Source organism: Echiichthys vipera, assembly GCF_963691815.1.
Source record: "Echiichthys vipera genome assembly, chromosome: 15".
Classification (NCBI taxonomy): domain Eukaryota; kingdom Metazoa; phylum Chordata; class Actinopteri; order Perciformes; family Trachinidae; genus Echiichthys; species Echiichthys vipera.
This window is the reverse complement of record NC_139840.1, coordinates 24,404,978-24,429,533: the sequence shown is the minus strand read 5'-3', so window position 1 is coordinate 24,429,533 and position 24,556 is coordinate 24,404,978. Positions and strand designations below refer to the sequence as shown.

Sequence of the window (24,556 nt, the reverse complement as noted above, 5' to 3'; positions counted from 1 at the left end):
ACTTTGAAAATTGATCATCCTTAATACTTGAAGATGCCTCGCCAAGGAGCTAAACAGGGAACAAGCGTTAGCCTTCTAAGCTAAAGATTGGCGGCCACCAACCGCCCTTAACGACATGCATTACAAATGAGGAGACCTTTGTTCAATGACAGACATGGCAAAAATAGTGCTGATTCTGACCTTACTTTAAGTTAAAGGTCCTGTGCTGCAGTGTAGAAGTACAGAGGAACTGTCTTTGTTTTAACTTGTGTTTTTCTCCTCTTTGTGCACGTGTAGATGGACAGAAGGACATAGAGGAGGAGCTGACGACGGGCCTGGAGCTGGTGGACTCCTGTATCCGATCGCTCCAGGAGTCAGGCATCTTGGACTCGCAGGACACTTCTACAGGAGACAGTAAGGCCAATGTCATGATTAAGGGTTTTTTTTTTAACAGAGAATGAAAAAAGAAAGAAATCTTCTGGTAGTTTTGTTTACTGAGAAAGCCAGGAAGGATAGCTGAGATGGATCTTCTGCAGAGCTGGGGTCACCAGCTCTTGGTTGATTAACTTGTTGAATGTGTCTGAACTCACCAAGAAAACGCAGTTCACAAAGTCAGCCAGCACCATAACACCAGTGAGGATATGTCAATGAAAAGAGTTTATTAAGTCATTTTATGAATAAATCGTAAAAAAGAAGACCACTTGGTCATCTTTCAAATTTAAGCGAGTCTGTGAGATACAGCTTTTCACTCAAGTGCTCGCTCTAATTAGCACGTTACACCCAAAGGCTGAACAAGAGGCTGTCTTTCATCAGATTTCATCACATTTTTCCAAAAGTGCTCCTTGATAATGTGAAATAATTCGAAGCACAAGTGCAGTGCATTAGAGTGGTGATCACAACGTCTGCACCACTTGTCTGTTAGTGTGTCCAGCTTGATTACATCCTTCCTCTAATTTTCTCTGGCTGGAATTTAATTTTATACGGTTACATACCTTTTCTTTGTCTGTTCACCAAACTACTTCAGTTTATACCAAACACCAACTGTGTGCTCCACAAAATTTTCGAACTAGTAGCCAGACAGTACACAAGCGAAACCTTTATTTATAGTGTAAATGTTGTATGTTATAGCTCTAAATCTGCAGGAACAGATTTTTAGCCACTATTATCATGGTGTTCACTCATTTTGTCTGCCATTTGTTGATGGTAAGGTAGTGTTGCATGTTTTTTTTGTACTGAAACAGCTGAAAACAAGACCGATGAGAGCGGTGAGATTGAACCAAAACAGTAAATTGAGGGCCATAAAACAAACAGAAAAATGAGCTGAAAGTCAAAACAGTTACTTGACTAAAAAAATAGTGAGAACAAAGATTCACAAGTGTTCTGGTGTTTTAATTTCAGGGTGCAAAGTAGTTTATTATGAGAGCTGTCAGTGAGATCCTGAACAACTCCCCGTGCCGCTCTGCTCCACTCTTCTTTTTTCATTGCGTCCCAGGGATGAGACCCATGTCTCTGCCATTGGTGACCCCACGGGAGAGGGGTAGCTGTCAGGAGACATGTGGAGTCGTGCCAGTAGTTTGATATGCTAATCCATCCTCGCTGAGGTGTCAGCTGGCCTGCTGTTCACAGTGCAGAGAGGAGAGGCACACACACACACACACACACACACACACTTGAAAGTGTACAGCACATACACAGAGATGCATATATATCCACATATTAGGCATGAATCATTAAATGCTCCCATGTACACAGATACACGCATGCATGCAAAACAGGAAATTTGATGTTTTTGATGTTTAAATAAGAGTTATGTAACGGACAACCTGACTAGTCAAGAAAAAAGAACAAACGTGCAAGCAAGGGACAGATAGAGAGAGACACATAAGCAAGAAATAAACAGAATGGCAAAAAACTGCAAAAATTACAAAATTCACCCAAAAAATGTTGCTTTATTTGACTTCTCTAAACCGTTCTTCCTAACATTGACTGACCACACCTAACTGAATATGGCAGGCCCGGGAATCATGGACTGTCTTAAAGAAGTGGACATAGCCACCCTAACCTTATCCGTTGCTTTGAGGCCTACTTCGTTAAAAGCTTGAGTTTGGCATTTTGGCCGTAGCCTGAAAACCAGAGGAATCTATGTACAGTGTGGTAGCAACTTTTGAATCATATGGTAGCCACGCCCTCAAGCATACCCTGCTTTATCGTCTATTTTACTCTAAATAATACCATAGTTTACAAATAAACATCACGCTGTATTGGAGAAGACTCCAAACCGGGGATTGAGACCATAAACTCATTACAACTCATTAGGGAAGTGTTTACTGAGATAAATCAAGTGAGAAGTTTAGGCTTATTATTTTCTCATAGACTTTCTGCTGGATATTTAAAAATAATGGAGTTTTACAGGTTTGAGCACTGGCTTCACATTTCAGGCCTGGGGGTTGCTGGTGGGTATATTAGTGCACATGCATGTTTAAATGGCAGTGTCATTTTTTAAGCAAGAGTCAAGTCAACCAGAGAGAACTTTTTTGCCAACTCATGTAGCTAACATTACCTTAAATTGCTAGCTAGCCAGCTAGCTGCTGATAACATCAGGTGAATGTTGTCATTTCAGTTGAAAAACGGACATTTGCGGAAGCTTAGTGTTGTCTACCAATGTCTGAAATCAAGGACTGTTTAAAAAAAAATAGTGCTAAATCTGCCAAATTGTCAGTCAGCATTTGTTTCATTTTGTTTAGAAAATTAGAATAAAAGAAGAGCGGCAAACAAATTGGCACACAATATGGACATTACAACATGTAATGAAAAGAAGCCTTATTGCATATATCACGATATATGTACACACACACACACACACACACACACACACACACACAGCAGCAACAACAGGATCCACTCTTTTACTCAAGCTGCTGAGCAGATTAGTGCGACACAGCAGCAGAGTATGCTGAGTGGCTTCATGCACCATGCTGGTAATGCTCGCCAGTGTTCATGTTAATCTATGTGTATGTGACTCTGTTGCACACTATTGGCATTGCATGCAGGTTTTTGTGTGTGCGTGTGCATTCCAGACCGCACACATGCCTCCAATGAGTTATCTAAAAATAGACAACAGATGAAATATTGAAATGTGTCAATAGAGAACGATGTTCATGATGCAGAAGAAAAGCCACTCAACAATTTCTGGTTGTTTGTGTTTGTGTGAATTTGTGTGTGTGTGTGTGTGTGTGTGTGTGTGTGTGTGTGTTTGTGTGTGTGTGTGTGACATAAGAAGAGATTAATGAGCCCAAGCAGGTGTGTCGGTGTCCACGACTACAGATGTTGTGTGTGTGAATGCATGCAATCATGTAGCTATAGTGAGTGAGACGTATGTGTGGGTTCATTCAACTCTGAAAAATATATTAAAAGGCAAAGGCGGCGAAACTCATATGGCACCTCATTACTTTCCTTCTAATACACTAATACACCTCTACGTCTTCCTGCACAAACACACGTACACACACACACACACACACACACACACACACACACACACACACACAGGCACACACAGTCATCCCCACACTCTTTGACCTCAGAGGGATTCGGTGGAGCCTTCAGTGGCTCTGCCATCTGAGTGATAATGTATTTATGAGGCCCTTCACTTCCCTGAAGGCTCCACAACCCACATGAAACACACCTAAAGCGGCATGCAAAACCTGTGGAAAACATCCCCCGGCTTCGTACACACATCTGGGATTGTGTGCATGGGTGTGGGACTGTGTGACTCTGAAACAGGCTTTGAATACAAATTCTTCTCTTGCATTATGCTCCTTTGTACGCCCACGTGTGTGTGCATGTATGCGTGCACTCACCCAAGAAGAGCCCTTTTTGTACACAGAGGCCTTGACCTAGTGAACTCACTCAGCACCCTTAGCTTAATATCACATTTTAAATAATTCAGTCTCCAGCTACACTGCTTACAGGGGCCATTCGCTCCACTTTTTTAAGTGACTTTTCACTTTGGTCGAGCTCTGTTTTCCAACAGTCTTATCCAGAGTGACTCCATTTACCGTTAGATGCTGACTTTATCTCGTCCATGCAGTTTATTTTGACCACTGGCACACTACGATTTTTCTCTCATTCTCTTTTGTTTAATCATCACAAACAAGCAAAGTGTGTGCTTATCTCACGTGCTGTTCTTGCTTTTATTCTTAGACTACTGGCAAAAAAAAAGTGACACCAGTGGAGATTAAAGGGACAGCTGACACTGTTGAGTGAGGACAGCTCAAGAACTCCTTTGAGAGTACAAATATCAGGACGCAAGAAATGTATTGGTCTATTTAGAGCTCATACAATGAAGTAAATGTATTTTCCAGTGCAGTGACTTGTTCGACAGAATTGCAAACAGATGTAGTAGCAGTTGTAAAAATGGCTGGAGTATATTCATGTGATACTGCAGCAGCGTGCTACTGGGGGACATGTTCTATGTAACATTTTGGGTAAAAATGAGTTTAATCTCTGTGATTGAAGTCGTCGAAGAGGCACATCATCAACACAATTGAATTTATCAATGGTGCATAACACATTTTACAGGATTTCAATCCAATGCCTGGGATTGGCCCTCCTGTTGTTCTCAAATGATTCAATCAAAGTTGACTTTAAACTTTATGAGCCACCCAGGCAAACTCACAGTTAACAGTCTACAAAACATTCTGTGAATGCTTTGTCATTAAGTTTCATTTAGGAGCGCTCATTTACATTTAGCCGGTTTGTGTCATGTGTCACAGTCTATGCATGTTTGCATGCTTACGCAAGACATTCAGTGATCCGTGTGCAAATTACAAAGACTACAAATGCCTTTAGAAATATGAATGAGGCTGCATGTCAAATTAGCAATGTAGCATTTTATCACATTATGCTTTTGGTGTGTGTGTGTGTGTGTGTGTGTGTGTGTGTGTGTGTGTGTGTGTGTGTGTGTGTGTGTGTGCGTGTGCGGGTGCGTGTGTGTGTGCATGTGTGTCATTAGTCAGTCTTTTCTGTCAGTCTATTGTTAATCCGTTACAGTGTCATCCTTAACATTGTTACAGACTGACATAGTGCACCCAGAGGAAATCAATTACATGCACTTTCACGCTATGACTCTGAGACAATTAAGACATTTGACCAGAAGGGCGATTCATAAACTGAAAAGTTGCCATAACGGACTGGTTTGATGGCTGACCAGCTGCTAGCTCCATGGTAGCTCACTGTGAGATCGGCCAGCTGGAGTTTGGCCGACTGATCTTTGGTAGATTTTGGATGAAAGCCTGAATTTGGGAGTAGCAGAATAAGAGTTATGGTAACAAAAAAAAGCTCCACTGATGGTGTAACACAGAAGAATATCAGTAATTCTCACACTTTTGTTTTCACTACAGCAGACATATGACATTACTAAGTGTAGAAGGTATGTAATGAGCCAGGGACTAAGCTGGTAATGTTTCATAGAAAGAGAAAAAAAACATGTTGAATGTATCTACCTCTAATAGTCAGGGACTTTCTTTCTTGCTCGCTTACCCAAAGAGAGATGAACACCTGATTTATATCTCTGTGTAGTATAAAGGTATGTTGAAGATTGAGACCAGCGTAAATTACATTGTATCCAGAATTGCTTCCCTCAGGGAGGCACTTTAGACTCCCACATGCCACAGATAGTGTCTACAAGAATTCATTTGTCCCAAGCACAGTTCAATTATTAAATGCTCCAAGCTGACTCCAAGAGCTCCCAATGTTTTTTAGAGTGTTTTTTCTACTGTCTTAGTTGTAATTAATGTTGATTGTGCATAGGCCAAAGATAATTTCCACTTTGTGGACCAAAAAGGCCTTTGCACACCAAATCCGTGTTTTTTAACGCATTTAAAAAAAATCTGTCATCACATAAAAATCATTACCCAAAGAAAGCTTGCATACTAAATCTCTCCATCCATCTTCACCGGCTTGTCCCTATCTGGGTCGCTGGAGCCGATCCCAGCTGACATCGGGCATGAGGCGGGGTACACCCTGGACAGGACGCCAGTCTATCACAGGGCAGATAGAGACAAACAGAGACAGACAACCATTCACACTCACACCTACGGGCAATCAGTCATCAATTAACCTAATCGATGGATCCTTTTATTATGGGATAAGTTCCCTGTTTGAGTCCAAGCTGTTCTGCAAACACCTGTAACAATCCTTAACTTCTGCATCTCTGTATGCTTTACTTCGTTTGTCGTAAAGTGCTTTGCACTCGGGGCCAAAGTGAATGATTTGTAGAGTAGGGTTTTCTTGTCAAAGCAGGGTTAAATACAATCCGAATTTTGGACACAGCCAGTATGTTCTGTCATCGTGACCCTCGGGTGCTCTGCTCCCTCAAAGGTCAGCACTGTCACTTTGGTTAAGCTGAAGTCTTTGTCTATGAAAGCTTTGTGCTGATCACTTTGCTTTCATAGAAAATAATTTGACCCTGATGTGATGGGATGCATCGTAACAGCTCTGCTCAAAGAAAAAGAAACACACCTCAAATTATAGTTACTGTATGTATAAACATTACACTCTTAACAGAGAATGTGATTACTTTAATACATTGATGAGTGATTTTCTGTATTATTATTGGCCTCATTCTTACACATTGATGTCACTCTGCTCCCCCTGAATTATGGAGTGAAATATGGAGTGGAGAAAGAGAAACATGGATAATAGAGAGCAATGAACAAAGTGATGGAGGCACAGAGTACAAAGGTAGACAGAGGAGGAGTGCGTTTTTCAAATGGAGGTCAGGAACAGAGTGATATTTAAGGGTCACAGAGCATGAGAGGAAAAGAGTGGAGAGAGGAAAATGGGTTGTCTCGAGAAGAGAAGGCTTTCTGTTCTTTCAGATTCCAGCTCTCAGTCTTCTCTTCATCTCAAGGTCTGTAGCAAATTGAGGCATTTTTATTTGCTGTATTCACATTCATTCTTTTACATTGTGTAACATGTGGGATGTAAACTGGGTTACGAAACGCCTTCAAGGCCATGAACAGAATAAATCTTTTCACAAAGAAGGCCTGTTACAGAAGTAAAACAGGGGAGCAGCGTTTAACATGGGACAGAAAGTTTGTTTCCAACCATGACCTAACGCCCCACATCGCTCCGCCCCTAAACCCAGATTTCTTCTTGTCTTGAATTTACATGCAAGAACGCTTTTGTTCAGCCATCAAGTAATTTTTTCAGTGCACGTTCCCATTTGATAGATTCTTAATGCTTCTCCTCTTTTTTCTTTTACCCATCAGGACAAGGACTTCTGTCCCAAAGCGCCTTGCAGCTCAACCATCAGGATGCCTATGCAGCAGCTGGTTACCATAGTAACCAAGGGCTGGCACTTGGTGAATCAATCACGGGCCGCAGCGGGCAGGTTGGAGGGGCTGTTCACAGCTACAACCAGGTACACGCATAAACCTTTTTATAAAAATGATTATTTCTCACAATTCATCAGAGACGCTCTGTTCCTTTGATTTGTTTTTCTCCATTTGATATTTTCATCTCTCCTCACCCCTCCGCTTGCTCTCCCTATTCACATTTCTCCTCTTCTGTCTTCTGCTTCAATCTCTCTCACCCTCCATTTCTTTGTGCTTTCTTTGTTCACTCTTCTCTTTCTCCTCTTTCCCTCTATCTTACTCCATGACATCTATCCTTCTCTCCTTCTCCACACTGGCTGGCTCCTTCTTTTCTTCCCCTCTTGTATCTTTCCTCCACACTCTGCCCTCTCTAGGTGACATCCAGCCGTGCAGCTGGCCACTTAGTGGGAACTGACTCTCCCTCCCAGTCCCAGAGAGACTCGTTCGCCCAGCAGGCCCATGGAAGCGCCTTCCACATGCCCACTGAGGTCGGATCTGCACCTGCTGGACCCCCCATGTATTACTCCTGTGCCACTTTGCCTGCACAGGTAGGAATCCCTGATTACTGTTATGCTTGTGTTGTTGCAATGTGAATTTTTTTTCCACTCTTCTCAGTAGCCCACTGTTAGTGGAATCCTTGACACTGTAACCCTGCTATAACCTAGTACCTAGTACCAAGGAGCTACTATGGGCATGTTTTATTTGATTGCATCATACCTAATACATTGAGGAAGTATCAAATACTCATCCCCGTTGGCCTTAAAGGTAGCTTTGTGAAGTTTGTACTCTGCTCATTTGGAGGATGGCAGCTATAGTCAGCTTGGATTCACAACAGATACAATGGAGACAAACGGAGAACCATGGCAACAAAAAAAAAGAATCAAAACCTCTCAAACTTCTCCTGCAAAAGCCACTTATCTGCTTGATCTGTGTGCCCAGTATGCCACTTCACCAATGAGTTGCTGAAACTGCTCCTTCCAGCAGATATTGAATGCCGTAACCACGGCTACATAACGTCAGAGTTTCGTAACCGTAACAATTGTAGAAGATATATCTACGGTGTCCTGATTCTTATGAGTCACATTCTTGGTGTGTGTGTGTGTGTATGTCGGTTTGTTTTGAGAGTGAGAGATTGTTCGTGCCACTTAAATGACATCCAATAAGCACCTTAAATCAGCAGTATGGAAGCATTTTGGATATCCACAAAATGACCGGGCAGTTGATATAGAAGATTGAAATCCAATTTGCAAAGTGTGCTGTCAAAAAGTGACTGAAAAGGGTCCAACACTGTGAATATGTTCTATCATCTTCAAGATAATCATCAAGGTAAAAAAAACTTAGTTCACAACGTGTTCCTGTTTACTTCCTGAATCTTGCGGGGATATATGTAGTAGTTGCCTGGATGTAACTCCAGTTCTGTGAGTATGTGCTGAACCCTCTTTTTTTAAAATATAAAGTTTTCCTTCCATAGTGTTAAATAATAAGTTCCCTGATTAATTGTTGTAATCTGTGGTATTTCCTCTCACAGTAGTCACGATATCCCTACCACAAAGAAGAAGACAAGAAATAGTGTATTTTCATTCATTTTATTTAACGGTAACCCCTCTGACTTCTTATCATTTTCTGTACATAGCTACAGTATATAAAACGTTCATTTATTTTGTTTTAGTTTATGTCCCAGGCTTAAAAGGAAACAAATGTAAATCCATTATTATTTAGAGTACATTGAGTCCTTGATTAAAGAATTCCCTACCAACATAAGAATGCAACGTAGCAGTTTTTGCTAACTCTGTTTTTGCTTTGTTAGCAGTCTGCGAACCACTAAAGAAATAAAATACTTAGATAATTGTATACTGATCTAATAGAGTGAACTCGCCCTCACACATATTAGTCTTGACTTACAGAAGATTACACCTTTACACACACTCTTTTTGCATGAGCTACTTCATCACCAAAGTACGACCTGTGGTTACATTTGTGTCCATCTTCATGTAAACATGACTGCTGTTGACGAAATCTCTTATCCCGCGTCTTTCTTGCAATTAGTAGAATGGGTTTATGAGATGTGCAAGCAGTTTCTCTTGTTGGGTCGGTCGGCAGTGCAGCCATAATGCACCAAACCTGTATTAAATTCTGGTTTTCTTTAATGCTTCGTCTGCTGCACTGCGACAGATTCCGGCCTCAGAGTTTAGATATGTTAAGAAAAGTCTGTGTTAATCATGTATTGAAATGAATTGAAACTGTTCGCTCAGCATCCACACTTCAGCACGTCTTGACCATCATCATCTAAATTAATGAAGCGTTTACAATTGTACCTTTAGCTCTGTAACTGCAAGAACCCGGTAAATATGTCCCCCGTTGGAAGAAAATGCAAATGCATGTTTGGAATTCTCAGGGAACTTCATTTGGCGGCCCATTGCTCACAATGGGATTTCGTGTTCATTTAGTTCCAAAGGTTCAGAGTCATCCCTTCATGTGTGGTCTGATAACCCCGAGCCTCTTCATCAGGATGTAATCACAGACTAGAGGCTCTGCTCTCTGTTTTTTCAGGCTCCGGGGGGAGTTGTTCATCTCTCTGAAAATAATGATATGAACAAGAAGAGTAGATGAATATTTAAAGTGAGTGACATTCCTCTTTAATGAAGTACAACTCATCTGTTACAGCGCGTGAGCTCCCCTCTGCAGGTGGTCGGATCCCCCACCAAGCTGCAGCGGCTGGGATCAGCCTCCTCCGACATGCCCAGCTACGCCACGCTACAGAGGGTGTCGTCGCCCAAACAGTCGCCCAGCAGACTCGCCAAATCCTACAGGTGGGTTCAACCTCTGTCTGACCAGTTGCTTTAATTAAGGCTCTTTTTTTTTTAGGAGCACATTAGGTAAGACTTTTACTGGTCCCAAAGCACAAAGGACTATCTGCTGATCAATACCACTGACTCAACAATTACTTCATCTGATGCTAAGATTTCTGGCTTTGAAAAACACTACAGCTTGTAGTCTGTTTCATCACAAATGCACCAGGCTTCTATTGGTCATGTTAGACTCTAATGTTCTGTTAGTTTTCGGTCATACTTTGTCATGCATGCAACCAAAAGAAAATTGGCCAGAAATTGGTTCTGCAACAAGCATTACAGCAGATTTTGACTGAATGCATTGGGCTCACACAGCCAGCTTAGATATTTGTCAAAAGTCTTTTCTGCAACTGGTCTGACTTAAGGTTTACATAATCTTTACATTGAATAAGACATACAGTGTTGAATCCCAAAGGAAGTAGCAGATTGCTCGTGGGCCGGTTATTGCAAGCTCATGCTGTGTAGCCAAATGTCGTTCAAACCCACAAAAAATGTTTTTTAAAGCTTGTCGAGATCCCAAAATGTCCAAAGATGCATGTGTTGGTTGTCATGATGAGTTTTGGAGAATGTGTACAAAATTATGCAAAGTAATATTGCACCTTGATAAAGTAAGAGGGCATACGAGAGTAACAAAAAAAAAAAGAATAGTCAAAATCAAAGCAGCAGAGGAAGAGATACCCAGAGTTACTAATGTGGGTCAAGCTCCAAAAAATACTGTATTCTACATTTCCCATAATGCAACAGCAATAAACAACTCAACAACTCATTAGTTTTCATTAGTGCCTCCCTGCCTAGTAAAGTGCTTAAGTAAGTTTTTAATGCAAGCTTTGTGTTAGAAAAGTCATAATCTTTAAGCACAAACCATTTAACTGTCTCAGGTTCAACAAAGCTTCTCCACAGCTAAAGAAGACATTATATAACACATTTCCCTGTACTATACACAACTAGGAAACTAACTTTGAGTTCCCCAGTGTGTCTATTATGGGCTTAGTCTTTAATGGGACAAACAAAAATACCTACCAATCTTCCATTTCCTCCTGCAGCACCTCGTCGCCCATCAACATGGTAGCATCGGGTGCCGCTGGCTCCTCCTCCCCCCTACCCATGGCAGCCTCCCCAGGGGGAAACCACACCTCGTCACCCATCCACCAGCTCAGCTCAGTGGTGGGCAGCTACGCCACCCTGTCGCCAACCAAGCGCATGTTGCATCACATCGGAGCAGACGGCTACAAGATTTCCCACGAGCTATACGCCAACGCAACCCTGCAAAGGCCTGGTAGCCTAGCAGGTAGAGGTCAGGACAATTTTACTAATGCTTCTTTATGTGTTGATGTGTGAAATGCATTGTGTCATTAATCTATTCTTGGCAAATGTCCACTTGAAATGTATTTTGAAAAAAACATACATATATGAATTTATTATTATCTTAATTATTGTTTTACAAACAATATTTTTTTTCTGCAAGATTATGAAGTATGGCTTTTCTTTAGTGTCTAATATGGCATTTTGGAGGCAGTTCGGCGAGTTAGTTCATGAAAGTTAAGGTCACATGAACCCACTTTCCTTTTATGTGTAATTGGTATTCATACACATGAGAGCCAGGATTTAAAAGGAAACAAACATTACCAAATATTTTATTAAATTGGCTTGAAGTTTTATCTAAAATGTATTATATTCAGAATATATTAATTTCTGAATAATCCATGAATGAGATTCACTGTCTCAACTGTGGACCATCATTTAAAAAACAGTTTAAAGTTTGACTTTTTGTATTTGGCTTTTTTAAAAGGTAGATTTATCATTTTGAATTCTGTGTTTTTAGTTGATTGAAAAAGTGTTCAAGTAAAATGTGAAGTTATTCATTTAAAAACTGCTATCGCCTCCTTTTGCAAACGTTACAGTTATTTTGTCAAATAGAGATACAGATGCTAGCTTTGTGTTACACCCCTAGTCTATAGTGAGCTGTGTGGAATATACTTGACGGAAACTTGGAGTCAACAGGTGCCCAACAGCAGGTGAAAGGCTCATTTATGTTCCCTCGACATTGTGATTTTAATTTAAAATGACCATCACTGCCCACATCCATTCTTTAACGTTAGTAATAATGTCTATAAACATGTAGTCCAAGAAGTATTGACCAATCACATTTGAGCAGGCTTTGGTTGTATCAGGTAAACAATCCGTGTGGAGAGAAAATGAGGCAGAACGTTTCGTCCGCCAATGTAATCAGGGAAACCATCTGCTATCATCTGACGACGATTTAGCTTTTCATTAGCACTTTGTTATTATTTATCTGCATTCATATGACAGACATCTGTTTATCGAGACGCCGTCTCTAAACTCCAACTCCATTATCGCGTCTCAAGTTGCTAATCAGATTGCAATCAATGGCTGCTGCTCAGAAGAGTCTTGGCCCGGATATTCGCTGGCTACACCGGAAGCCTGAAAAATTAGACCTTACCCCCAGAGGCTTATCTACTGTCAGACAAGACTAATAGAAAGAGTCTGATGCACCAAACAAAAATGGTGGCGCTTTGGGGTATGATACATGCGCAGTCAAATCTGTTCTGCCATTGCCATGAGGCTCAATAGGTGGCACACTATCATAGAAAGAGAAGAAGAAACGGCCCAAGCACCCTAACAGCACCTAGACGGAAACCATCACTTTAATTCTGGCTCAATCTGCTGGAATCCTCCAACAGCGCAGCTCCTGTTTCACTGCGCATGCGTCATACCCCCAAAGCACCGCCATTTTTGTTTGGTTTCCTCACCTCCTTCCATAGCCTTGCTGTCAGACAGGTAGCCGATGGGTTCCGAGATTGCGGATGAGGAGGTGAAATAAAGGTTGATTGGGGTATGATTGATGATGAGCATTACATCCACTAGAGCAGTGGCTCCCAACCTGGGGGTCCCGACCCCCCAAGGGGGGCGTCAAAGATCCAGGGGGGGTCGCGAAGCCCTCTTGATTTTAAGGGGTTTAATAATTTTAATGTAATTAAAATGTTAAATAAATGAGTAGGCTAAGCATTTAATTCATATATGTGACAAAATCAACTAAATCCAAGGGCCACATTAAACATTTATTCGGATATTTCAAATTTTAGATAAATGAATAAGTTATAGGCCTATATCACGAGGAACAGAGCGTGTGTGACTTGAACGTCTCACATGCAGCAGTGAGGCGTTCAAGGCGGAGCTAAGGGAGAGATGGCGAAGCGTCAGGTAGAGGAGACTGCGGAAAATCTCAAAAACAAAAAGAGGGGCTACCAAGAAAGTTATATTGAATTTGGCTTCATAGAAGCAATGGATCAAATTAGAGCAGAATGTATATTTTTAATTGTATAATAATTAAATGTATTTATTATATTTCAATATGTTTCCTGCTTAAATTAATTTGAAAAAGAAGAACTTGTACAAGTTCTGAAGCTGTTTTTCAAATTAATTTAAGCAGGAAACATGTTGAAATATGTTAAAGAAAAAGATCTGAAGAAATATGTCGTAATCATACACAGGTTCTCCTCATTGTCCCCTGCTGTTATTAAATAACTGAAATATAAAGTATTTCATGTAAAAGAAGTTATGATGTTCCTTATTTTATTTTTATTTTCATGAGGGGGGGGGGGGGGTCGTCAAAGTTTACAATGGTAAAAATATGGGTCCCTTAAGAAAAAGATTGGGAACCACTGCACTAGAGGGCATCTCATCAACAAACATGGCGACGGTGGAGGAGGTTGTAATAATGTGACATTACCTCATAAAGAAGAGAGGCAGCCTTGGTGACGTTGAACATCTGTGAGGCCATTAAATACCTCTTCTTTTTACGTATATGAAATTCACCGCCGTTCCTTTCTGACAGTTTTAAAATATTTCCGTAAATGCGTTTCAATTGGTTATTCAAGAGACAGTATTGACTTGACAGAAATGATAGTTAGTCGTCCATACGGCGATCTATTCATCGACCCACCCACCTGCCCATTTGTCAGTATATTTAACCTCTATATTTCATTTTTCCAGGCTCTAGAGGTTCTTACAGCAGCCAGCACAGTCACCTGGGATCTGAACTCCGACCTCTGCAGTCGCCCGAACACCACATCGACCCAATCTATGAAGACAGAGTCTACACTAAACCCAACCTTAGAGGACAAGGTAAGCTCAGATGGGGATAAGAAGGCACGGAAATAAAGACACAGGTTAGTTATAAAAGGTCTAAAGGATTTTCTACAAAACTGTATCCCAGAGGACAAAGAGAGTAGAAAGGAGGTGTGGGATAGAGTGAGTGGACGGTATTAAGCAGTGGCTTCTAACTGATCTATAATTAATTAGTAAATGACTCGTGTAATTCTCTGTCCGTCTGTTTGTCCTACGATTTTCTCGACAAATGTTCATCTTATCGACTTGGGTCCTCAGCAATACCCCTGCAAAAAGATGTGCAGTGTCGAGTGAGAGCTCTTGAGAGCTACAGGACATATTTATTAGTAGCTCGACTTGTTCATGCTGCGCAGAGTACCAAGAGGGGACACCTATCAATGTTACAGCTCGCTGTCCGTCACTCAGAAAGGAGCCTTTACCAACACTTGGAGGTTGTGAAATAGAAATGTGCTTCAAATAGTCCAAAATTATAAATAGCTGCAGTGTGCTGCAAATCACCCACTGAACCTTCTAAAATTAAAAAAAAGCGATTAGAAGGGACATCACGCGGTGCACTGACTAAGGGTTGGATCAAAGAAATAATATGCAGCGTACAGTAAAACAGTCAAAGACACGGTCTGGTCCAGTGTAATGGTGTTATATTAAAGGCTGCCGTGCAGAAGAGATTTTCCCCATCCCATCTGATCCTGTAGCGCTATTTACCAGATCAGGTAGGCAAATCCAATTGGGGTCTCAATGGCAATTTGTCTCTCAGTCACAGTCTGTTAACTAATTAGTTTCAAGGCTGAAAATTAATCTCAATTAATCCCATGGGCGTTAGCTTGGGTGCTTTGAAATCAAAGCAAATCAAGCGTGTCCTAAAATGTTGTCAACAGCGTGCTGCCGGTTTGGTCGCCTGAGCGATGAATGTGGCCGTAAAGAGAAGTACACAGAGCGAAGTATTGAACACAATATTTGTTCCAAAAAAGAGAGATTCAGCTTATTAATTAAATTGAGGTGATGCTGGCTCCCCGCTGACACTGACACATCCCCTCGATGCAGCGAAATAACTCCCATCAGCATCTCCAGCTTCGTGTCAGTGAATGTGAGTCACGACAGCAGCTCTTTTTGACTCAGATCTGCTTTTCTTTTTCTTTCATTTTTCCCCTGCAACACAAAGTTGCTGTTGAAGCCTGACTATGTTTCAAGGTCGATTCAAATATTTCAAAGATAATGAACAGTTGGAAACAAGCAGACAACACTTCACACCCGACGTAACATCACAGGTGAATTTCCTCAGGCTCTGTCAAGGTCCCTGCAGTGATGTAGTACACACACCCACACACACACACACACACACAGACTGACCCAGCTCACCTCCCTCAGAACGAACTAGTGTATTGCCCATCATACTCAAATTATTTATAAGTTGAATTAGAAGACAATTCCTCTCCCTGTTTGAGACAAAAGGAGGTTGACAGGGCTGATGTTGTCTTTACACCGAGGCTGGACTACCAACTGGGCCAAGTGGGCAACTGCTCTGAGGCCCCGAACCCTCACTGTGTGCCAATTAGATTTTTGGTAATTGTAGATATGTTGTATTTACTTGGCACCACTAAAGCAGGATATAAATGAGAATTATAAGAGCTTTATAGAAATAGTTGAACAGAGAGAGTGGAGGGTCAGGGTAATGCAGCTGTGCTTTATGAATGTTGCATTTTTTATGTGAGATCTGTTCGTTTTTCTTTATGTTTTATCTTTTTTACACGTCTGTTTATTAAATATGTTTCTATTGAAATAATCACTTGGTAAGTTCACCTTTTCTCCTGAAGTTACCCCACCTGTTGAGTTGTAAGTTTTCACTGCATTTTGCCGTATTTCTTCACGGAAGAGTGTTTTATTATTTTTATTTTTTCCTTCCTCCCTCTCTGCTATTTTCTTCTTTTCTATGCTGTTTTGTTCCATTGGTGCTCGTGTTGTTGCTTTTTTTCTCATCGTTTCCTTGTGTTGGTACTCGTGTTTGGTTTCAATTTCTTCTTCCCCCTCCGCTCCCCCTGCCCTCCTCTGCTACATCAAACCCAGTGGTGAACCAATTGTACCAAGAGGTCCTCAACTATCTGCTCTGTCCCTACGCTCCTCTTCCTACTTTAGCCCCGCCTTCTCCCGGTGTCGACCCAATCCCCTTGCAGCGATCGGGCAGCCAGAATGCCACCGGCACCTTTCAGAGAGGCAGCTTCGCCACAGGAGGCGGGACGGCTGACTACGCCAACCCGTACCGCACTCTGCAGTTCTGCCCGTCCACCGAGTCGCCTTACAGCAAGTCTGGCCCCACCCTCCCCCCTGAGGCCACACTGGGCCGCTCTCCATCAGTGGACAGCATCCAGAAGGACCCAAGGTGAGGAAAAACAAGACATGTTTATGTCAAATCAGCTCTGGCTTGTTGATGAAGCCCTTTTTTCCGCTCCCTTTTCCACTTTCACTGAACTCACTGAGGGCCAGATTCACCAAGTTATACATAATTATGCAATAAAATATAAATAACCTGGAAATGTTACAAAAACAGTGAAAAAGAGTTTGATTGCAATCTTCAAAAGAGTGTTTCAAAGTGTACCATGGTGACACAAAACAGTTTGTAGCACCTCAACAGGTAAATGACTGTCAGGATTTGACGGTCCAGTTCAGGAAAAGGCTGGTTGAATCTGGGCTTTAGTATGAGGCACACATCACGCCACATCTTTCACTGTCCTCTCTGGTTTGCCTGGTGTTTGGGCTTGTTCACACTGCCGTATAAATGCGTGTGCACACCTCTTGGTCCAATTTAAAAGTTTGCTATCACTGTGTTAGGAGTGGATTGCCTCTCTGTCAGTGACAATCAGTCACATCCTGTAAAGTAGGGAGACACAGTTAATGCGGAAAGTGCATGAAGTCTGCTTCTAGACCAAGAGAGCTCTGTGTACGAGAGGGGGTGTGTGAGAATGAGGGAGACAGAGAGAGAGAGTGACAGACAGACAAGAGAAGAGTAAGAGAGACACAGACAGCTTAATAGCTGTTTTATCATTCTTTTGTCCTACTTACAATCAAGTTTGAAATACTATTCTAATTGTGTCTTGGATTTTTCTTTCTTAGCCTCTTCTTTCTGGCAATAACTGCACAGACATACTGTCACAGATAGAAGCAGTCCTAATTAAAGTTGGAGTGTCTCTCTTTGTGACATGTCAGCTCAGGTATAAGCAAGAGATTTTTTTGCTTAAAAAGTAATATTTCACTTTATACTGAACAGAGAACATCTTTCTGTGTCATTAGGATAGGTGACTTTTGTTGTTGCCATGGTTCTTTCCTCCACCCATCGTCCAAGTGTTTTTTTCTCTGTGCACATTGCACTCACACTGTCTGTTTGTTCAATCTTGAGCTCCGGCATCATCGTTGTGCAGCCTCCAGCATCCACACATCTGCACTGCTACATTCAAAGGACTAACTTTTGATGCATGGCATTTTGCTTTAGCTTCACAACATGCACAGTCAGTGCTATTGGAGTAGCTTGTTGTCCACATTGCGTTAAAGGGAGGGTCGCCCAAGATTATAATTACACAGGAACATTCTGATCCTGCACTCGTCACGTTTTACTGTTTACAAGCTCACTGCACTGTTGGTGTTCTTGCAGCTCAAAGAGGAATTGTTTGAAAAGGCAAAAATTTAATATTTATGGAAACAAATCCCGTAAAGAGACCAAAACTAACAATGTATTGGTCCATCCATCAATACTTTTCGGCTTTGCCACCGTGTCTGTGCACTCAGCCTCAAGACCATTTGTTTCTACTAAAGATCTATTTTAAATGAGGCAGTAGTGGATTTGTGGGGAACTACTTTCATCTGCAGATTAATCCACATTTGGTGCTCTAGTGTATAGCACCAGCACATTGTATGTGGACTTGAGATAAACTGCAAAACCCAGAGGTACAGTATGTTGCACAGAGGAATAAGCTATAGCTATCAGGTTTTGGTTACACAGGAAATACTGGTAAGATCACTTCATTGTTGGTTTTGGTTTCCTCATGGGATTTGTTGATAACAAGAAAAGTATGCACTCGCCAGCCTTGTCCTTTAATCACACACAGAATATTTTCAGAAATTGGCCATTGGTCAATGTAGGTTTTTAAGTGCTAACACTATAGTTATTTACATTAGATTATGTCTTACATGGGCATAATCTATGTGTAATCTATGAATGTGTGCAGTATCGGAAACTAGCAAAATATTGTATGAAAGGTGAACTGTAGCTTCAGTTTTTTATTCAAACAGTATCAGATGTGCAACCATTTATCCTTCTTTTGGCACACCTTCAGTAAAATACAAAGTAGCTGCTTAAAATATATATGTAGACATTTTTTAATTGTTTAAATTTGACCTACACATAACAGGCCTAGCAGCTTAGCTCCTCATTTACTCACCATTTCGCTTTGCCTGGTACAAGTACTGCTTTTCTGCGTTAAAGCTAATAATTTTTAATCACATCAAAGAAAATTAGAATGAATCACACATGAAGGATTTGGTTATCTATGTTCAAGAACTAGATTGACAAACAGGCCAGCCTTGTATGTTGCAATAACTTGATATGTTATTATTTTAAAATCCTCATGGTTTAATAAGGATGTTGAAGTGATGTCTGTCTGCACGGAAAGTGACCTCGTAAACTCACAGGCATACCCGGTATACCATAAAGTAAATCAGCAGTTTGTGCTAGCTGTCTGAAAGTACTGGCTCTGCAATTTAGACCTGAATGTCTAAAAGTATCCTATGACCCTCTCTTTACCCAACATATCCACCATCTCCCCCACCACCCGCTCTAAGTGCATGTCCTTCACCCTGACCACCTTCTCCACCATTGCCTGATAACCAAATGTTGAGAGACAAAGACGAGTCTAGTAGCTTTATATTGATTTCTATCTACTAATATAATGACGGTTATTGAATAATTTGTTCCCAGACAGCCAACAAATACCTCTCTCTTCTTTCTCTCTGCCTGTCCCCCCTCGATAGGTACGACCCTGAATTCCTTGTGTGGAATCAAAATCAAGCCGAGCAAAGAATGACAAAGTAATCCAACTATTTATTTATATACATTCTGTCTATCTATCTTACCTTTGTCTCATTCACTGAATCTTTCCATCTTCTCTATATGACACCGATATCAAACGCAGATGTTAATGGCCACATGACATTTCCCATTTGTATTGTCACCCATTTAGTGATTTATTAAACAGGGATCACTTTGATTTTAGCGTTATACGGATTCTAAATTGGAGACAGAGTACTGGCTGTCAAAAACACTTTGTATTTAAATATGTCATTAGCATCAGAATGGCATCTTATGTGACCTGAAAACACTAAGAAAGAAGTTGTAATCTGACAAAACATTTTTTGAGTCAGTGTTGAGTTTAACAACAAATGTACTGTAAGTTACTGATTACTGATTGCTTATTTGAAATTTGTAGCAATATGGCTTATCAGCGCTTCTGTTATTTAGAATATTAACATTCCTAATTCTCTCCTTTGGCTATCCATCCCTCCATCCATTTATCTATCTGTTGATTTATTCAGTCATTCATTTGTTTCCATTGTCCGTCCGTCCTGTTGATTTGTGAACGTGCTTTGTGGAGGTTGTATTTATGTGGCTTGCACAGTGTTCATTTTGGCACCGGATTTAGATTTTTGAGTTAGTGATATTGATCTTCTCATCTCCGCCAAAACAAGAATATACGTATTTTCATAGTTTGTCGCAGTTGTTTTGTGGCTGCTTCTTGTCTAATTGAAGTGTATGTGTGCTTGCATTTAGTCCATAAATCGTTAATCAATATTCCATACAAAAACCCAATATCTACAGTATTTACATTAGCAAAGAATATTGTCAAAAAGCATTTTAGCTTACAATTTGCAGAAACATAACATTAACTTATAACACTTGCAGAGACATAAAATGTGCTAACAATACTGAGAGAAACACAATGTAACAAACGTTAGCTAATAATACTGAGAGGAACACAATGTAACAAACGTTAGCTAACAATACTGAGAGAAAAAGAACATTAGCTAATAATACTGACAGAAACACAATGTAACAAACATTAGCTAACAATACTGAGAGAAAAAGAACATTAGCTAATAATACTGACAGAAACACAATGTAACAAATGTTAGCCAATAATACTGACAGAAACACAATGTAACAAATGTTAGCTAATAATACTTACAGAAACACAATGTAACAAACGTTAGCTAATAATACTGAGAGGAACACAACATTAGCTAATAATACTGACAGAAACATAACGTAACAAACGTTAGCTAATAATACTGAGAGGAACACAATAGCGGGTAGAAATAAATACTGACAGAAACACAACATTAGCTTAAAATACTGGCAGATACATAACACAAGCTAACAATACTGGCAGAGATATAACAAGTATTAGCTACACACATAGTGGCAGAAACACAACATTAGCTAAGCTTTTCAAATTTCAGTCATTTGTAAATAATTTACTACAATGCTACATCAGCACAGTAAATAGATGTTAACTGAAGAAGTGTGGCTGCAGCTGGCTCCCTAATGGTACCTTTATCCTATTAAAGCTTCAAACAAACATCATTTAGCTGATTTGTCAAGCCACACACTGGCACAATCTGGCAAATCAAGGCATGTTACTGTGGAGACAGCCTCTTATGTACTCCAACGCTTTTCCTCCTGCAGGCTGCCAATAACTTATGGAAACATTCCCACTAACGAAGAAGGAATTGTGCTAGACAGGATACGACCCCATCTTAAAAGTGCCTCGTTTAATTTCATGCTCTTAAGCACACCTAGGAATCTGTGATCCATATTCAGTCACGGGGTTGTGATGGTGTGTGTGTGTGTGTGTGTGTGTGTGTGTGTGCGCGTTTGCATGTGTGTGTGTGTTTCTAAGCTCTGCCTGACATCTCCTAACCTTTCGTTCATCTCTTCCAGCCTCATTGGGCCAGTAAGTCAGCCATGCCATCACGTCCTCAAACACACGCACACACGCACACACACACACACACACACACATACACACACACACACACATACACACACACATACACATACACATACACACACAAACACACTTTTTCTTTTCTTTCTTTCTCCTTATCCTTTTCACACTCTAACCTCCTTCCCACATTGAGGCCAAGGTGGGTTAAAATATTACTGGTTTTATTTGTGCTGAGTTTGTAGTTCAGCTTGTATATTCCTCTGTGAACATGTCAAATTGAAATACGTGGTCTTAACGTTTCCATTTGACGACACACTGCAGCAGTGATCTATCTAACCCTCACTGCCAATCTATGAATGCACAGCACTTCAACAGCATTTCACTGGTGCCTGCCTGGTGCAATCAAGTGTCTACTGTGAAAAGGAAATGATTCGCTTTTGCAGACCTTTTTGTTCTGTAACACTAGCTAACCTTGGGGCAGCCTTGTCATGAAAAGTCTACAAAAGATAGAAAACAGAAGGATTCTTTGGAAATGCAAAATGCAAAACAACATAATTTATTAGAAACCTTCAGTAGCCAGCTAGCAATGATTAAACTTCTCCCTTAAGATCATTGACTAAACAGTAGTTAGTGCAATAGTCCGTAGCTGCTATAGTGCTCTAAACCTGCTCTGATATGAACATACAATGCCTGCCGTACCTGAAAAAATTATTTTGTGTAATCCTGCTCCCTGGCTTTTTCTAGCTGACTGTACTTCATTCACTGTAGAAGTTGATGTGAAGCTTCTTAACTTACTTGCTGTCATAAGTAACGTGACCTGACGTAGTGTATGGGTTACAAAAATGTTTATAGATTTCAAGGACGAAATCAGGGCTACACGGTGGTGTAGTGGTTAGTACTGTCGCCTCACAGCAAGAAGGTTCCAAGTTCGCATCCCGGCCTGGGCCCTTCTTTGTGGAGTTTGCATGTCCTCCCTGTGACTGCGTGGGTTTTCTCTGGGTTCTCCGGTTTCTTCCCACCATCCAAAAACATGCACATGTTAGGTTAATTGATGACTCTAAAATTGCCCGTAGATGTTAGTGGTTGTCTGTCTATGTTCGTCTCTATGTGCCCTGCGATAGACTGCTGCCTGTCCAGGGTGTACCCCGCCTCACGCCTGAAGATGAACGAATGAATGAATGAAAAGAAGGAAATCATCATTTCTATTGTATGACTTGTGGAGACTATTGTTTATGTAGTTCAAGCTTTGACCATTTTATTATGCTATTAACTCTGATGTGGCTCAGACCAGTGCTTCCAAACATGGCTGGTTAAGCTATTCACAAATCATGGAGTTGGGTGAATTTATTATATCTGATAGTAGGCCATTGAGCTTAAAATGCTTAACTGTCTGAATAAGTATTCACTGTCTTTTTTTTGTCTATTTTCACTTCTAATCCTCAACATCCCTCATTTTGACACATAAAACGACACACTGCCCACTTATATTTCCTTAAATAGAAGCACAACTGCTGTTTTTCCATAATATAACAACTTCTCACTAGAAACACTGAATTTACCCTAAAAATGTAGTTGTTTTTTTTTTCCTATCTTTTGATTTTTACATGAGGAGCTGCGTCTTCTTGCTTCATATGGTGTTGGATTATAGTTTGTGCACTTAACGGCTCCATTAGGCTGTATACCACCTCATGCTGTATATCATTAAACCACAGCGGTGCATCAGAAAATACCTGTGTAGAAGGTGATCGCATCTTAATTACAGAGGGAGAAAGAGGGAGAGAGAGGGAGGGAGAGAGAGAGAGAGGGAGAGAGGGAGAGGGACAGAGTGAGTGAGTGAGTGAGTGGAAGTGAGAGAGGAGGAGGTAGAGGGAGAGAGAGAGGGAGAGAGAGAGGGAGTGATTGAGAGAGGTAGAGGGAGAGAGAGTGAGTGAGTGAGTGAGTGAGTGAGTGAGTGAGATCATGCGGACAATTGCATTTTCTGTCGAGTTTGTTTTGTGACACCAACCAATACAACACTGGGTCTCTTCTATTCAAGTTGTGTTTCGTTGTTAATCAGCCACCTGAAGTTGTTAGATATCCCGCTGAAAAGTGAATGCAGTGAGTCAGCACACATTTATTATTTTTAACTTCCTTTATTCCTGCCTCCTTTCTTCTTCTCCTGTCAGTTTGCCGTGCAGGTTTACTCTACCTGTCTTTTTTCCCGTCTGTCTATTGGGGAATGAGTCATCAGACGCATCTCCATTTCCCCCCTCCTGACAGCCCTCTGTGGTGGCAACACACACACACACACACAAATACACCCGACGCAAATTGCATAGTTCATTCTCCGGTTTCAAATCGCTCTATTCCCCAAAATCCCTGACTCACAGGAAATCCTTTCAGCCTGATACAGCGGTGATCATTATCTGCCTGCAGCCCACACATTTCAGCATCTCACCCTGCTTTCTGAATACATCATTTATTTACCAGGGTTTAATTCTTGGTTTGCCCGCATCTCGTATTGTGGTGTAAATGTTTTGGCTGCGGGTGACGTTTTTTTCACACAGAAACACACACACACTTGCCCACCTAGACAAGTGTGTGTGTGAGATAGCCCACCTGGCTGGTTGGGAACAAAGAGTGGATTGACAGTTTGTCAGTACGTTTGGCACTCTTGGGGGAATTGCAGTCACCCACAGATACACACATGAATATGCACACTGAGAGGGAATATGTAGGTATATAAAATTAATTCAGTTCTCTCCTTTTCAAAGTCTCCCATTCCCGTTTACAGTATTCTCTCTTAATTCCAACTTGTTAAGATCGGAGACATCTGCAGGACAAAAGGGTAAAGGGACAAGGTCACAGTTATTCAACAGGCTGGCTATGGTCCCCACAAAGTGGAAGGAAATAGAAAGTAAAGGATCAAATTGGATCTGCAAATTGGTTCAGGTCAAAATTATCTGTAACTGGGGCCAGGTAATATAACTTTTATTTAACCAGGTTTGTCCCATTGAGATCCAAGATCTCTTTTGCAAGGGAGACCTGGCCGAGAATGACAGCACATGACGTTTCAACACAAGGACACATTAATCAAAGACAAAAAAAAAGAAACAAACAATTAGAATACAATAACAATTGAATTTTCAAAAATTTAGTTAAAAGAATTTACAAGATTCATTTAAACATTTGCACTCAAATAAAACATTTGTACTCCCGAAGCCTGGGTGAA

The 24,556-nt window shown here is 40.9% G+C and overlaps 1 protein-coding gene across 1 annotated transcript in view; it reads left to right on the top strand.

Moving 5' to 3' along the window:
* ctnnd2b (catenin (cadherin-associated protein), delta 2b) overlaps positions 1-24,556 on the top strand; it is a 174,380-nt gene that overhangs the window by 96,661 nt on the left and 53,163 nt on the right. The window contains exons 5-12 of the mRNA XM_083928526.1: positions 277-393; positions 7,254-7,405; positions 7,733-7,906; positions 10,023-10,168; positions 11,251-11,495; positions 14,222-14,353; positions 16,487-16,730; positions 19,373-19,429. Of these exons, the coding sequence (XP_083784652.1) occupies positions 277-393; positions 7,254-7,405; positions 7,733-7,906; positions 10,023-10,168; positions 11,251-11,495; positions 14,222-14,353; positions 16,487-16,730; positions 19,373-19,429 (1,267 nt within the window). The remainder of the gene's footprint in view (positions 1-276; positions 394-7,253; positions 7,406-7,732; positions 7,907-10,022; positions 10,169-11,250; positions 11,496-14,221; positions 14,354-16,486; positions 16,731-19,372; positions 19,430-24,556) is intronic.